Here is a 15,852-nt window from a genome sequence, read left to right as displayed (position 1 = left end):
TGTCGGGGTGGGAGTTATCCTGCCCATGCCCCAGACCACGACCCTCCCCCTCCAATAGGGTGGGAAATGCCCCCCCCCAGCACTGGAACCCCCCTAAGCCCCCACAAAAAAACCTCCTGCTCCCCCCTGCCCCCCCAGGTGCCCCCAATCTTCTCCCACTGCCCCCCACAAACCCCCAGGGCCCTCCTGAAACCCCCATCACCCCCTTTCAGCCCCTCTCCCCTGAACTCCAGCCTCCCCCCACCCCCGCTCCTGCACCCTCCGGGGTCCCCCAACACCCTTCTCTGCACCCCAGGACTCCTTCAAAGCCCCCAGGGCCCCCCAAAACCTCCCAGTGCACACCAAGACCCCCCAGGCCCCACCCACATCACTCCCTGCCTCCCCCCCGCTACCCTCAGACCCTCAGGACCCCCCGAAAGAGCCACTGCACCCCAAAAGCCTCAATCCACAGGAACCCAAACACCCCCTAGGTGCCCCCAAAGCCCCCAGTGACCCCCAAAACCCTTCACTGGCCCCCAACACCCCCCAGGGCACCACAGAAGCCCCCAGAGTGCCTCCGTGCCCGCCCCCCCAAAGACCCTCAACCCTTCAGGGCCCCCCCAAAAGTCCTCAGTGTCTCTTTTTGACTCCCCCAGAAACCCCAAAGCCCCTGCGCCCCGACTCCTCCAAACTACCCCCAGACCCTCTCAGCCCCCTCCAGGGCCTTCAAAAAGCCCCCAGACCCTCCCTCAAGACCCCCCCCCGGACCCCAACAGCCCCCAGAGCCCCCCCCAAAAGCCCCCAGGACTTCTGTCTTCCCTCTAACACCCCCCAGGGCCTCCCCAAAACCCCTAGGGCCCCCTCAGACCCCTCCCTGAATCCCAGCACTCCCCAGGACCCCCCCCCCCCAAGCCCCCAGGACCCTGCTTTGTCCCTCTGCACCCCCATGGTCCCCCAAAATCACCCAGAGCCCCCCGAATTTTTGTTTGGCCCTAACATACCTCAGTCCCCCACCCCAGCCTCCAGAGCACCCCAGGGACCCCCATCCCTCCCGCCCCCCCCAGGACCTCTGTCTGCCTCCCAGCACCCCCAGGACCCCCCAAACCCTCAGGGTCCCCTCAAGACCCTCCTGCATCCTCTACCCCCCACCAAGGCCCCCCTAGAAGTCCGCCCCCCCCCCCCCCCCCGTTACCTTCTTAGACGCCGGTTTGGGGGGGTCTGGGGGTGCTGAGGCCGGTGTGGGGTGCGAGGACTCCGGCCGGGGGGGTCCCGGTGCCTGGCGGGGAGGGTCTGGTGCCGGTTCGGGGCGGGGAAGCGGTGCCTGCGGGGGGTCCCGGTGGGTTCTGGGGGTCCTGGTGCCGGGGGGGTGCCGGGGGGTCCCTGGGGGGGGTGCCCGGGGGTACCGGTGCCGGTGCCCGTCCGGGTGCGGCTGCGGCGGGCGCGGGCGGAGGGGGGGGCGGGGGGGGGGGGCGGGGCCCCCCCAAGCCGGGGGGGGGGGGCAGCAGTGAGGGGCGGAGCCTGGAAGCGTCGGGGGTGACGTCAGAGGGGCGGAGCCTGGGAGGGACGGGGCTCAGGGAAACCTGGGGGGCGCGGGGCGGTGGGCAGCTCTCTCCCGCCGCGCGGTTGCCATGGCGATGGGGATGCTTGCTTGTATCCTAGCAACGGCGTGGCCACGCCCCCTAGAGCGGGGGGGGGGGGCTGGGATGGTCCAGAGCCCCCCCCACCGTACCCCCCCGCAACCCTTCTATTGCCCCCAACCCGTTTCCCCCCATTTATCCCATGAACACCCCCAGCCCCTCCATGGCCCCCCAGCCCCCAACCGCTCCTCCAAGCCCCCCCCATTGCCTCCCACCTCCTGTCCCCCAGCCCCCCATTGCTTCTCCAGTCCCTAATTTGCCCCCCTATTCCTGCCCAGCCCCTAATTCCCCCCCCCCCCCAGTAGGGTTCCCGTGGGGCGTTAGAGGTTTTTGGGGGTCCCAGCGGGGGTTTGGGGGGGGGGGTCATACACACAGGGTGTAGTTTCAAATCCTTTATTGAGGTCGCGTCGATCCCTATGTACATATGGTACAGCGGCGGGGGGAGGGGGCAACCCCCCACCCCCCAAAGCAGGGGGGCTCAATGCTGCCCCCCATAGCCCCGCTGCCCACCCCCACCCCGGGTCCCCTTCACCGGGACCCTGCCACTGCCCCCACTTTGGGGGTCTTTAGCCCATCCCCCCCCAGACCCCCCCCCTTTTTTTTTCGGGGGGGGGGAAGCTACATATTGAAGCCATTTATTGCCACAGAAATTGGGGGGGGTCCTCCCCTTCCCCACACTGGGGAACCCAGGCCTCCGCCCCGCCCCCTTCCCTGCCCCCCCAAAAGCTATACCCACCCTCCCCGCCCCTGCAAGGACCCAGGCATCCAGGCCCCCCCCAGTTTGTGCTAATGGGCGATGGCAGCCACAGGAGGGGCTGACCCCACCGTGGACCAGCCACGCGGGGGGCAGAGGGCAGAGTTCAAAGGTCAGGGGAAGACCCCCTACATGGGGGGCTTGAAAGCAGTGGAGAGCCTTGTGGGGGTTGTCTAGGGGCACCACATCCCCCATTGCTCTCCATGTCCTCTCCTGGAGGTCCCCCAGCACCCAGGGGTCAGTGGGGATGCAGGAAAGGTGGTGGCCGAGCCACATCCTGCCCGGTGTGGGCCACGGGTGGCAGGAGATGGCCACCAGGCCACATTGGCCATGGGTGGCAGGAGATGGCTGCTGGGTCATGTCCTGTCCCATCATTGGCCACGGTGGCATGAGAAGGTGGCCACCGAGGTTCCTCCTGACCATCAGTGGCCGTGGTGGCAAGAGGAGATGGGCACCAAGGTTCGTCCTGACCATCAGTGGCCATGGTGGCAAGAGAAAAGGTGGCCACTGAGGTTCCTCCTGGCCATAACCCGCCGTGGTGGCAAGAGGAGGTGGCCACCAACCCATCGCCTGTCTGTCATTGTCTCCAATGTCAGGAGAAGGTGGCTGCCGAGCCATGGTGGCCATGGTGGCCATGTGAGATGGCAGCTGAGCTGCATCCTGGCCATCACTGGCCATAGTTGATGGGACAAGGTGGCCACCGAGTCATGTCCCACCCATTGCTGGCCACGGTGGCAAGACAAGGTGGCGGCCAAGGCTCATCCTGCCCATCGTTGGCCACGGGTGGTGTGACAAGGTGGCTGCTGAGCCACCCTGGCCACCCCAGCGAAACAGGGTGGCCACCAAGTGATGTCCCACCTGCCACTGGCTATGGTTGGCGTGACAAGATGGCTGCTAGTGGCCAGGATGGGATGTGGCCATGGTGGCCCCAGTAGTGGCCTCATCCCCAGCAGGGTCCTGGTGGCCCTGGTTGTCCCCAGTGTCCCTGACCCCAGATGTCCCCACCCCTGGTGGTCCCATCGCCCAGCTCCTGGTGGCCCTGGGTGCCTCTGTCCCCAGGTGTCCCCATCCCTGGTGACCCTGGTGGCCCTACCCATGGTGGGTCCCTGTCCCCTGATGGCCCCATTGCCCCCTCCCCGCTGTCCCCAGTGTCTCCATCATCCCCTTGGCCATCATCATCCCCGATTTGCCCATGGTCCCTGTGGCAGCTGCTGTCCCACGGCCCCAAGGCCCCCAGTGTCCCCTGCTCTCCCCCATGTCCCTCTGTCCCCTGTGAGTCCCCATCATCCCTGCGTCCCCACCATCCTTGTTGTCCCCACATCCCTGCTGTCCCCAGTGTCCCCATCATCCCTGTCCCCACTGTTTTTGCTGTCCCCATTGTCCCTACATCCCTGCTGTCCTCACCATTCCCATGTCTCCAGTGCCCCCACCATCCTCATGTCCCCACCACTGTCCCCACATCCCCATTGTTCCCAGTGTCCCCATCACCCCCGTCTCCCCACCATCCCCATATCCCCACCACCGTCTCCCATGTCCCCAGTGTCCCCATGTCCCCACCACTGTCCCCACATCCCCACTGTTCCCAGTGTCCCCATCACCCCCGTCTCTCCACCATCCCCATGTCCCCACCACCGTCTCCCATGTCCCCAGTGTCCCCATGTCCCCACCACTGTCCCCATCCCCACCATCCCCATGTCCTTCACACCATCCCCATGTCCCCCAGTGTCCCCAACAACTCCATGTCCCCACCACCGTCCCTGTCCCCACCATCCCCATGTCCTTTGCACCGTCCCCATGTCCCCAGTGTCCCCATGTCCCCACCACTGTCCCCGTCCCCACCATCCCCATGTCCTTCACACCGTCCCCATGGCTCCCAGTGGCCCCATGGCCCCCAGTGGCCCCACCACTTCCCCGTCCCCACCACCCCCATGGCCTCCCCACTGTCCCCATGGCCCCCAGTGGCCCCACCAACCCCATGTCCCCACCACTGTCCCATGGCCCTATTGTCCCCATGCCTCCAGTGCCCCCAGTGTCCCCATGTCCCCACCACCCCCATGCCCCGTCCCCCCGTCCCCCTGCCCCCCCCCTAGCAGGGGGAGGTGGAGAGGTGGCCGTGCTGGGGGTACTTGATGGCAGGGGGGTAGTTCTGGGTCATCTGGATGGAGACGTCAGAGGAGGCGTCGGAGGGGCTGCGGGCACGGGGCCAGGCGCGGGGCTGCAGGAACTGCCCCGAGAGCCCCGAGCAGGCGCTGAGCCGCGGCCGCAGCAGCCCTGCCGGCGCCCGGTACAGCTCCTCCTCCGCGTAGCGCTTGGTGAACAGGTACACCGACATCACACCCGCGCCCTGCCGGGACGGCCGCATGGTGGGCACGAGCAGTGAGGGGGCACGCGGCGTGCGAGGGCGTGTGAGGGCATGATGGTGGGTGATGGTGCAGGGGTGTGTGCAAGGGTGCGCAGTCACGTGCAGCACTAGGCGAGGGCGTGAGAGGGTGGGTAATGGTGGGTGATGGTGCACAAGGGTGTGCAAGGGTGTGCAAGGGCTTGCAAGGGTGTGCAGCCCCCAACCCTGCTGCATGCCCCTTCCCACCCATGTGTGCAAAACCCACCCCGTGCCCCCTTGTGCAAGGAATGCCCTCCACCACACGAAAGCTTGTGCAAAGGCAAGGGCGTGCAAGGGGCGTGCGAGGGGCATGTGAGGCCATGTACCTCTTTGAGGAGGAAGGAGGAGGCGGCGAAGGCAAAGGACCAGCCGTAGCGATACTGGAAATATTGCTCGGAGCCACTGGGCCGGTTCATCACCTCGTCGTTGATGCTGGAGATGTAGAGCACCAGCCCCACCACCAGCGACAGCCCTGCGGGGGGACCCCCCACCCCGGGTCACTGCTGAGGGGGCTCTGGGGAGGGTGGGGGGTCCTGGAAGGGTCCTGGGAGCAGGTATGGGGGCTCTGGGACAGGTATGGGGGTCTTGGGGGAGAATACAGGGTCCCTGGGGCAGACATGGGGGTCCTGGGGAGAATATGGAGGTTCTAGAGAAGATATGGGAGTCCTGGGGGAGACAGAGGGTCCTGGAGGACAGTTACAGGTGTACTGGGCAGAAGGGGGTTCCTGGGGGAGCTGGGGAGTGGGTTCCGGAGGTCCCTCACCAGAGAGGATGAAGAAGATGCCGGAGACGAAGGCCAGGAGGGTGCGCTGGGGGCGGATGTGCCCCACGTTGCTGATGACGAAGGCCGTGAAGACGAGGAAGAGGCTGACCATGGGGAAGGGGGTTGCCGTCCGCACTGTCTCTGGGGAGGGGGGGCAGCAGCTGGCTCCAGCCCCTATAGACCCCCCAGACCCCCCTATAGCCCCTCATAGCCCCCTATAACCCCCTATAGACCTCCTATAGCCCCCCTATAGCCCCTCATAGCCCCCTACAGTCCCCCATAGCCCCTGCACCCCACTGGACTCCTCCAGACACCCCCCCAGAGCCACCCCTGACAACTCCAGCCCTTATAGACCCCTCGTGGTCCCCTGTAGCTCCTCCATAGCCCCATGGCTCCCCACAGCCCCTATAGCCCTGCCCCACAGCCCTAAGGACCCCCATAGACACCCCACCAGAGCCCCTATAGAGCCCCCCCATCCCTGCATCCCCTCATCCCTAACGTACACCCTCCACAGCCCCTATAGAACCCCTATAGTCCCCATGGCCCCCATAACCCATGTACAACCCCTCCGGTCCAATATAGAAGCTCTATAGCCCCCTCCCCCACAGAGCCCCTATAGCCCATGTACAACCCTCCCCCAGCTCCTATAGCCCCCCATATAATCCCTATAGGCCACTACAGCACCCTATGGAACCCCTGTAGAAGCCCTATAGACCCCTACAGAACCCCTATAGCCTCTAGGACCCCTATAGCCCCCACAGCCCCTATAGCCCCTATAGTCCCTATGCCCCCCCAGCCCCTATGCCCCCCCCAGCCCCTATGGCCTCACGCACTGAGGATGTTCTCGGTGTTCTCAGTCACGAGGTTGATTTCGGGCTCCAGGAAATACTCAGAAGCAACGCAGCGCCCCTTCTCCCGCCCTGCGGGGGGGGGACAACACACCCCCTCAGGGTCCCCAGGACCCCCCAGAACCACCCAGATCCCATAGGGTCCCGCTCAGATCCCCCCAGGACCCCCCATAGCCCATACAGTCCCCCCAGATCCCCCCATAGCCCATACGGTCCCTCCAGATCCCATAGGGTCCCCCCCAGGACCCCCCATAGCCCATACAGTCCCTCCGGATCCCCCCATAGCCCGTAGGGTCCCCCCAGATCCCATAGGGTCCCCCCAGATCCCCCCAGGACCCCCATAGCCCATACAGTCCCCCCCAGACCCTCCCGTAGGCCATAGGGTCCCCCCAGATCCCCCCAGGACCCCCTATAGCCCATACAGTCCCCCTAGATCCCATAGGGTCCCCCCCAGAACTCTCCAGGACCCCCCATAGCCTATACGGTCCCCCCAGATCCCCCCATAGGCCATAGGGTCCCTCCAGATCCCATAGGATCCTCCCCCCAGATCCCCCCAGGACCCTCCCTAGCCCATACGGTTCCCTCAGATCCCATTGGGTCCCCCCAGATCCCCCCAGGACACCCTATAGCTCATATGATCCCCCCAGATCCTACAGGGTCCCCCTGGATCCCCCCAGAACTCATAGGGTCCCCACAGATCCCCCCAGGAGTCCCCAGATCTCACAAGGTCCCCCCAGATCCATACAGTACCCCAAGATCCCCCCATATCCCACAGGGTACTCCCAAATCCCCCCAGCTTTCCCATCCCTGGTGCTCCCCCCCTTGGGCAATGGGTGGGAGGATGGGTGGGATCTCTGTGGTGGGATCTCTGTGATCCCATATGAGCCAGTGGGCACCTGCGTGAGGTTGTGCTGGATCTCGTGTGGATCTATGTGAGCTCGTGTGAACCAGTGTGAGCCCATGTGAGCTCAAGAGATCCCATGTGATCGAGTGTGATCCCATGTGAGCCTGTGTGAGCTCGAGAGATCTTGTGTGAGCCTGTGTGTGCACGTATGTAACCCCCTGTGATCCTGCATAATCCTGTATGACCCTGTGGGACTCCCTCCCCTCACAGCCCATCTTCCCCCTCCCCCACCTTCATCAGGGGGTACTGGATCGGGTGGGGGTACAGGGTGGGGGGTGGGATTGGGGGGGCGGGGTGGAGGGCTGCGGAAGGGGGGGTGATTGGATCGGAGTATGAGGTGGGGGGTGGGATGGGGTGATGAGGGGTGCTGAGGGGGGGGAAGGGGGTGCTGGCAGGGGGGTGAGGGGGGATGGAAGGGGTGCTGGGGGATGCTGGGGTGGGTGCAGGGTGGGTGCTGGGGGGGTGCTGGGGGTACCAGGAGGGTGTTGGGGTGATGTTGGGAGGGTGAGGGGGGGATGCTGGGGGTCCCACGGGGGGTCCTGGTGGTGCAGGGTCCTGGGGGGATGCTGGGGGGGCCCTGTGGGGTCATGGTGCTGGGGGTCCGATGCTGGGGGTCCTGGAGGGGTCCCAGGGGGGGAGTCCTGGTGCTGGGGGTGGGGGGTCCCGGTGCTGGAGGGGGGCAAGGGGGAGAGGGGGGGGTCCCAGTGCTGGGGGTCCCGGGGGAGTCCCGGTGCTGGGGGTGGGGTCCCGGGGGAGGTCCCAGGGGGTCCGGGCGTACCGGCAAAGAAGCAGACGCGCCAGAGGCCGGCGTGCAGCGCCATGCGCACCTCGGTGCTCTGGTTCTGGGGCAGCACCACCCCCTCCTCCATGTAGAGCCAGTGGTCGGTGCTGACGGCGATGCCCACCAGCAGCAGCCCGCAGGCCCCGAACACGCTGCTCAGCAGCGTCAGCGCCCGGCTGCTGCACGAGCTCATCCTGCCACCTGCGGGGCGGGGGGGTTCAGCGTGGGGGGGAGGGGGGGGGCAGGGGGGCGAGGGAGGGGGCAGGTGGGCAGGGGGGAAGGGGGGAGATTAGGGAGGCACGGGGTGTGGGGGTTGGGGGCAGGGGGGGGCAGGTGGACGGGGGCAGGGGGGGATAGCGGGGGGGGCAGGGGGGGGAGAGCGGGGGGGGGCAGCGGGGGGATAGCGGGGGGGGCAGCGGGGGGGAGGGCCAGGGGACAGGTGGATTGGGGGGGGGCGGAGGGAGATTAGGAAAGCACGGGGGGGCCGGGGGGGGCAGGTGGGAGGAGGGTATGGGGGAAGATTAGGGAGGCACGGAGGGGTCAGGTGGGCGGGGGGGGGGTATGGGGGCGTCAGGGGCGCACAGGGGGGTCGGGGTTCCGAGGGCATGGGAGGGGGCCAGGGGGTGGGAGGGGGCAGAAGGGGGGAGGTTGGGGGGGGTACAGAGGGTGGGAGGGGGCATAGGGGGGCATAGAGGGGGGTACAGGGGGCCCTGGGGAGGTTGAGGGGGTACAGGGGGTGGGAGGGGGCAGAAAGCGGGGTACAGGGGGGCTTGGGGGTGGGGGCAGGAGGGTACACACGCGTGTGCAGGGAGGCGCCTGAGGGTGCACCCCCCTCCCCATGCGGGCACGGGGAACACGCGTGTGCAGTGACCAGCCCTGCTGCCCCCATGGGACACCACACGTGGGACATGTGTGTGCACACGGGCAGGGCCCCCCCGCCCCACGACCTTGCATGCCCCACACACGCGTGTGCCCCTTGCACACCCAGGAGGGCCCTGGCACACACATGACCATTGTGCACCCAGGGCCCTTTGCATGCACACCCCCCCCGCCCCATGCATACATGCGTGACCCCTACAGGCATGACCTCGCACACGCGTGACCTCGCACACGCGTGACCTCACCCGCTCACGGCGTCGCCGGCTGCGGTGTCCCCAGGGCCCGGGGCGCCATCGGAGCCGGGGGGGGGAGGGGGGGTGTGGGACACGGGAAGGGCACGGGGTGGGGGGGGGGGGGGGGAGCGGGGGAAGGAGGACAGACAGACACGGAGCAGGGGGGGGAGGGATGTGGGATGGACAGATGGATGGACACGGGGGGGGGGGGGGGCAGGGGGTGGACAGGCGGACGGATGGGGGATGGGGGGATGCGGGATGGACAGACGGACAGACAACAGACAGGGGATGGAAGGATGGACAGACGGACACGGGATGGGGGGGGGACAGATGGACGCCCTGGAGGGAGGACAGACGGACAGACACGGGATGGAGGGATACAGACGGACGGATGGACACGGGATGGGGGAGGGAAGGACAGATGGACACGGGATGGGGGGGGACGGACAGACGGACACGGGATGGAGGGATGCAGACGGACGGATGGACACGGGAGGGAGGGACGGAGGACAGACGGACACGGGATGGGGGGCTGCAGGACAAACGGGCGCGTGGAGGGATGCAGACAGACAGACAGACACGGGATGCAGGGATGGAGGGATGCGGACAGACGGACACGGGATGGAGGGATGCAGCGGCGGGATGCAGGACAGACGGACGCGCCGGTGGGATGGCGGACGGACAGACGAACACGGGATGGAGTGGGGGAAGGACAGACGGACGCCCTGGGGGGAAGGACAGACGGACGGGCACGGGATGGAGGGATGCAGCGGCGGGATGCGGGACAGACGGACGGACCAGGGATGCAGCGGCGGGATGCGGCCGGACAGACGGACGAGAGATGTGGCCGGACAGACGGACGGACGCAGGACGGAGCGATGAAGGACGGACGGACGGACGCGGGGGGGGGGGGGGGGGGGGGGGGGGCGGGGCACGCCGGACAGACGGACACGGGCGGACGCAGGACGGGCCGCACCGAGCGCGGCGGCGGCCTCGACCGGGGGGGGGGGGGGGGGGGGGGGGGGGGAAATGGGGGGGGGGAAGGGGGAGGGGCCCCCCCGCCCCCCCCCCCCCCCCGGCGGCCACCGTGATGTCACGGGGCGGCCGCGCTTAAAGGGACAGAGCACGCTCGCCCCTCCCCCTCCTCCCCCTCCCCCCGCCAAGAGCACACCCCCAACCCCCACCCAAGGGGACCCAGCCGGCCGGGGACGCCCCCCCCCCCCAGAAAAAAGGGACCCAGGCGCCCACCCCAAAAAAAAAAAGAGACCCAGGGCCCCCCCCCCAAAAAAGGGACCCAGCCAGCCCCCCCCCCCCCAAAATAGAGACCCAGGCGCCCGGGAACTCGCTTCCTCCCCCCCTTAAAAAAAGACCCACGGGCACCCCCTCCCCTCCATGGTACCCAGGCGTTCGGTGCCCCGCCCCCACCCCCAAAAAAAAAGGACCCAGGTACCCGGGGCCCCCCTCGCTCCCCCACAAAGGGACCCAGGCACCCACCCCCCAACCCAGGCGTTGAGGACCCGGACCCCCGCCCTCGCCCCCGCCCCCAGCAGGGAGAGGCGGACTCAGGCACCGGCTCATTCACTTTTATACTTAAAGGCATCGCGGGGGGGGGGGGGGGGCGGCTGGCTATATGGGGGGAGGGGGGGGGTTCCCGAGGGGGTGGGAGCAGTTGGGGGAGGGGCAGGACGCCTGGATCCCACCCCCAGGTCTCTGCAAGGGGGGGGGCGAGTTTTGGAGGGTATGTGTGAAGTTGGGGTGCCCCCCCCTAACTCCAGATCCAGGGGGTCCCTTCCCCCCCCCCCTCCAGCTCATCCGGGGGAGTCACAGCTGGGGGGGACCCCCCCTAAAACTGGGGGGAGGCCCAAAAATGGCGGGGTCCCCAAATCTCAAGGGGAAGCCCCAAAATTGAGGGGGCACTCCCAAAATGTGGGAGGGAGAGATGGGGGTTAAGCTTTGGGGGGACCCCGTGGTTTGGGAGGGGCAGCGGGGAGGGGCACGCTAAAATGGGGGGGCAAAGGGGAGAGCAGAACTGGGGGGAGCCCCGGTGTAAGGGGGCTCCCCAGATTTTGGGGAAGGTCCCCAAATTTAGGGAGAGGAGCTCATAAGGAGTGGGGGAAGGCCCAAAATTGGGGGACCCCCCCCAAATTGGGGGTGTCCCAAGTAGGGGTGAGTCTCCCCAAATCAAAGGGATCCCCCAAATTGGGAGGGGTCCTAAGGGGGGGGAGTCCCATAAATAAGGGGAGAACCCCAAAATTGGGGAGGGTCTCTTAAGTAGGGAGACAGCCCCCCAAATTGGGGGGGTATCCCAGAGTGGGGGGGCTGTCCCCCAAATCAGGATGAGCCCCCCCAAAACAGAGGGGGTTAGGAAAGTAGGAAGGGGGGCGTCCCAGGTAGGAAAGGGAGGGTGGGGTGCCCCAAATGAGGGGGACCCCCCAAACTGGGGTGGGGGCTCAGACAAGGGAGCTGGGGGGAGGCGGGAGGCGCAGGTCGGGGTGCAGAAAGTCGGGGTTCGTGTAGCTGAACCCCGCAAAGTCGCCCTGGTCCAGCCCCGCCAGGACCAGCTGGTCGGGGGGGGGTCAGCGCGGGGGGGGCCCGCGTGAAAAACTTGTCGAAGTTCTCCCCATTACGGCCACACTGGGGGGAACACCCCAAGAAACACACCACCCCCAAAGGGAGCCCCCAAAAAGTGGGGGAGCCCCCCAAAGAGGGAGATAAAACACAGAGACCCCCCCACCAACCCCCCCCAAATAAGGAGCCCCAGAAAATGAGCACAAAAGCAGCACCCACCCCCCAAATAGGGACCCCCAAATGAGGGACCCCAAAACATGCACCCAAAATAAGGACCCCCAAAATGAAGGACACCCCCCCCCAAAATAGCCACCAAAAGATGGACCCGAAAAATAGGGATCCCCAAACCAGGGACCCCCCCAAAGACGCAGCAAAAGAACCCGCAGAACACCCCCCCGCCCCCCCCCCCCCCCCCCCCGCAGGGGACACACCCCCCAATTAGCGACACGGCCAGAATCCCCCCCATAAGAGGGACCCCAAAGAGACCCCCCCCAAAATGAAAGGGGGATAGAGAAACATGAACGCCCACCAAAAGGACCCCCACCAAAAGGACCCCAAAATAAGCACCCCCATGACCCCCCCAACAGCCCCGCCGAGTAGGCACCCCAATACACCCCCCCAAAACCAGGAACCCCCCAAACCAGGGACCCCCCCCAAACCGCCCCCCCCCCCAGTGCAGCCAGAGGGACACAGAGATACCCCCCCCCCCCCAAATCCAGGCACATCCCAGGGGGGTCCCCCAAATCCAGCAGGGGGGCAGGGACAGACAGATGGCCCCGGGGGGGCAGACGGACGGACAGACACAGAGAAAGAGAAGCCGGGGGTCAGCGCCTGCCCCCACCCCGGGTTGGGGGGGCACCCCTGAATGCAACCGGGGGGCTTAGAGGGATTGGAGGGGGGTCCTGGAGGGGTTTTGAGGTACCAGAGGGCTTGAGAGGGGTTCTGGGGTGCTGCGGGGGCTATATGGGTTTGGGGGGGCTTGCGGGGGCTCCTGGAAGTGTTTTGGGGGGCTGAGGGGGCTCAAAGGACTCTGAGAGGGGCTTTGGGGGTGCTGGGGGGCTCCTGGAAGTGTTTTGGGGGGCTGGGGGGGCTCAAAGGACTCTGAGAGGGGCTTTGGGGGTGCCGGGGGGCTCCTGGAAGGGTTTTGGGGGGCTGGGGGGGGCTCAAAGGACTCTGAGAGGGGCTTTGGGGGTGCTGGGGGTGCTCCTGGAAGGGTTTTGGGGGGCTGGGGGGGGGTCGCTGCTGGGGTGTGTGCTCTGCTGACATTTTGGGGTGCCAGGGGGGTGCTGGGTGCCAGAGCAAGTCTGGGGGTGTCTGAGGGGGCTGGGAGTGGGGGGGAGGTCAGACCCAAAGTCGGGTTGGGGGGGGGCTCTGAGGTGGGGGATGGGGGTTGGGGGGCCACTCACCGGGCGGGGGGTGAAGGGGGGAGGCACCTCCAGCCGCTCCAGGCGCTCCCAGTCGGTGCGACGGAAGAAGGGGTGCTGGCGGACCTCCTGCTCCCCCCCCGCCCCCGCGCCCAGCCGCTTCCCGGGGTGCTTCGTCAGGAACTGGGGGGGCACACGGGGGGTCACACTCCCCCAAAACCCCCTGCACCCCCTGGGGACCCCCAAAACACACAGGGACCCCACTTCCTAGCAGAAAAGGGGATCCCCAGGAGGGAAAAGGGTAGGGGGACTAAGATTTGGGGGGGGGGGTAATGGTTTGGGGGGGCTCTGGGAGCGGTTTGGGGGTGCTTGGGCTTTTTTTGGGGGTGTTTGCAGGTTGTTGGCGCACAAAAGGATTGGGGGGGGTCAGGATTTGGGGGGGTCTCGGGGTTTTGCAGGGCATCAGGATTTGGGGGTGGGTGTCCCGTGGTTTTGGGGGAGAGTGCAAGGGTTTTGCAGGACACCAGTATTTGGGGGGAGGTCCCCGTGGTTTTGGGGGGGGGTGGTCCCAGAATTTGGGGGGATCCCGTGGTTTAGGGGGGGTGGTCCCGTGGTTTTACAGGGCATCAGGATTTGGGGGGGTCCTGTGGTTTTGGGGGGGGCTTGTGGCTTTGGGAAGCCTTGGGAAGGATGGGGAGGGATGAGGGGGGACAGTGGGGTTTTGGCGGGGCCCTGGAAGGGAAGGGGGGGCTGCAGGGATTTGGCGCCCCCCACCCCGGATTTGGGGGTGCCCCCCCCCTCACCCCCTTGCAGATGGAGACGGCCTCGCGGGAGAGGGACTTGGGGTACGTCACCGTCTGCTCCATGATGGACTGGAAGAGCTCATCCTCGTCCTCCCCATCGAAGGGGGGCTGGGGGGTGGGGGTCAGGCACCCCAGAACCCACTGACCCCCAAAACCCCCAGCCCCCCCCCCCAGCCTCACAGACACTCCACCCAACCCCCTGAAACCTCCACAGCTCCCCCTAGACACACACAGACCCCCAAAATCACCACAGCCCCCACAGCCCCCCTAAACCACCACAGCCCCCCCAAACCCCCCTATAACACCCCTAAACAACCACAGCCCCCCCCCCAAATACCCCAAAGCCCCCCCCGATCACCCTCCGGACCCTGCCAAATCATCCTTAGGTCCCCCAGCCCCCCCCCCAATCACACCCAGGTTACGACCTGGCCCCCCAGCCCCCCAAAACCCCCCAGCCCCCCCAAACCCCCCCAAACCCCCACAGCACCCCCCAAACCCCCCAGACCCCCCAAACCCCCCTAAACCACCACAGACCCCCCAAACCCCACAGACCCCCCCATAACCCCCCTAAAACCAACCACAGCCCCGCCCCAAATACCCCAAAGCCCCCCTCCGATCACCCTCAGGACCCCCCACAAATCATCTTTAGTCCCCCAGCACCCCCCCTCCAATCACACCCAGGTTACGACCTGGCCCCCCAGCCCCCCGCCACCTCCCTAAACCACCAACGCCCCCCCACCCCCCCAAACCCCCCAGACCCCTCCCCAACCCCCCTAAACCACCACAGCCCCCCCAAACCCTCCAGACCCCCCAACCCCGCCACGCCCCCCCCAAACCCCCGAACCACCACAGCCTCCCTCAAACCCCCCAGACCCCCCCAACCACCACAGCCCCCCCAACCCCGCCCCAGCCCCCAGCCCCCCCCCCTCAACCACCACCCCCCAGCCCCCCCCCCAAATACCCAAAGCCACCCCTGATCACCTTCGGGCCCTCCCAAATCATCCTTAGATCCCCCAGCCCCCCAACCCCCCCCCCGTCCTGTATCACTCCTAGGACCCCCAGCCCCCTCCCCTAATGGTGCCCCCCCCCACCTGCCCCGCCAGCATCTCATAGAGCAGCACCCCAAAACCACCAGTCCACTGACTCCCGTAGGGCTGGTAGGCGATGATCTGGGGGGGCGGGGCTGGGCCCGTCACAGGCCAGACCCTCCCCAAAAATGCCAGACACCCCCCCCCAAACGCCTGGGTACCCCCTAAATGTCTGCCCAACCCCCCATTCCTGGGTGCCCCTGGACACTTGGTCTCTCCGCAGATGCCGGGACAACCAAGACCTGGAACCCCCAGATGTTGGGATGCCCCCCCCAAACACTTGGGTCCCCCCACCCAAACCTGGGTGCCCCCCCACCCCTGGGTGCCCCTCAATGCCCTGGATCCCCACCCAATACCTGGGTGCCCTCCCCCTGGGTCCCCCCAAACACTTGGGGACCCCCGACCACGTGCCTGGTCCCCCCAACCCAAGTGCCTGGGTGCCCCCCAAAGCCCTGGGACCACCACCAAAGCCTGGGTGCCCCCATCCCTGGTGCCCCTCAATGCCCTGGGACTCCCACCCAATCCTGGGTGCCCTCCAACCCCGCGTCCCCCCAAACACTTGGGGACCCCTACCAAAGTGCCTGGGTCCCCCCACTCAAATGCCTGGGTGCCCCCACCCCTGGTGACCCCCCAAGCTCTGGACCCCACCCAATGCCTGGGTGCCCCCCACCCCTGGGTACCCCCCCAAGCTGTGGGACCCCCACCCAAATGTCTGGGTGCCCCCACCCCTGGGGACCCCCACCAAATACCTGGGCCCTCCAACCCCTGGGTCCCCCCAAACACTCAGGACCCCCCACCCAAATGCCTTGGTCCCCCCACCCCTGGGTGCCCCCCCAAGCTCTGGGGCCCCCCACCTCGGGGGCGATGTCAG

General features: G+C 67.0%; 2 protein-coding genes across 2 annotated transcripts in view; both read right to left on the bottom strand.

The window, feature by feature from the left end:
- Positions 1-4,429: 4,429 nt before the first annotated feature.
- Positions 4,430-9,274, bottom strand: CACNG7 (calcium voltage-gated channel auxiliary subunit gamma 7). The gene is made up of 6 exons (XM_037388556.1): positions 9,171-9,274; positions 8,044-8,247; positions 6,347-6,433; positions 5,514-5,654; positions 5,077-5,222; positions 4,430-4,714 (listed from the first exon to the last, which is right to left on the bottom strand). The coding sequence occupies exons 2-6, from the start codon at positions 8,237-8,239 to the stop codon at positions 4,457-4,459; spliced, it is 828 nt and encodes a 275-aa protein (XP_037244453.1). The 5' UTR covers positions 8,240-8,247; positions 9,171-9,274; the 3' UTR covers positions 4,430-4,456.
- A 1,532-nt stretch (positions 9,275-10,806) lies between these two features.
- PRKCG (protein kinase C gamma) overlaps positions 10,807-15,852 on the bottom strand; it is an 18,224-nt gene continuing 13,178 nt past the window's right edge. Inside the window, 4 exon segments of the mRNA XM_037388577.1 lie at positions 10,807-11,731; positions 11,733-11,792; positions 13,133-13,273; positions 13,894-14,001. Of these exon segments, the coding sequence (XP_037244474.1) occupies positions 11,609-11,731; positions 11,733-11,792; positions 13,133-13,273; positions 13,894-14,001 (432 nt within the window). The 3' untranslated portion in view covers positions 10,807-11,608.

Source organism: Falco rusticolus, chromosome 5 (assembly GCF_015220075.1).
Source record: "Falco rusticolus isolate bFalRus1 chromosome 5, bFalRus1.pri, whole genome shotgun sequence".
Classification (NCBI taxonomy): domain Eukaryota; kingdom Metazoa; phylum Chordata; class Aves; order Falconiformes; family Falconidae; genus Falco; species Falco rusticolus.
The sequence above is the reverse complement of the archived record's forward strand: the minus strand, read 5'-3'. Positions and strand labels throughout refer to the sequence as shown.

Coding starts and splice junctions, on each gene's coding strand:
- CACNG7 (XM_037388556.1), bottom strand. CDS start 8,239: ATGAGCTCGTGCAGCAGCCGGGCGCTGACGCTGCTGAGCAGCGTGTTC. Junction 5,655..6,346: donor GAACACCGAGAACATCCTCA/GTGCGTGAGGCC, acceptor CCCCCTCCCCAG/AGACAGTGCGGACGGCAACC. Junction 5,223..5,513: donor CATCTTCTTCATCCTCTCTG/GTGAGGGACCTC, acceptor GTCCCCCCGCAG/GGCTGTCGCTGGTGGTGGGG.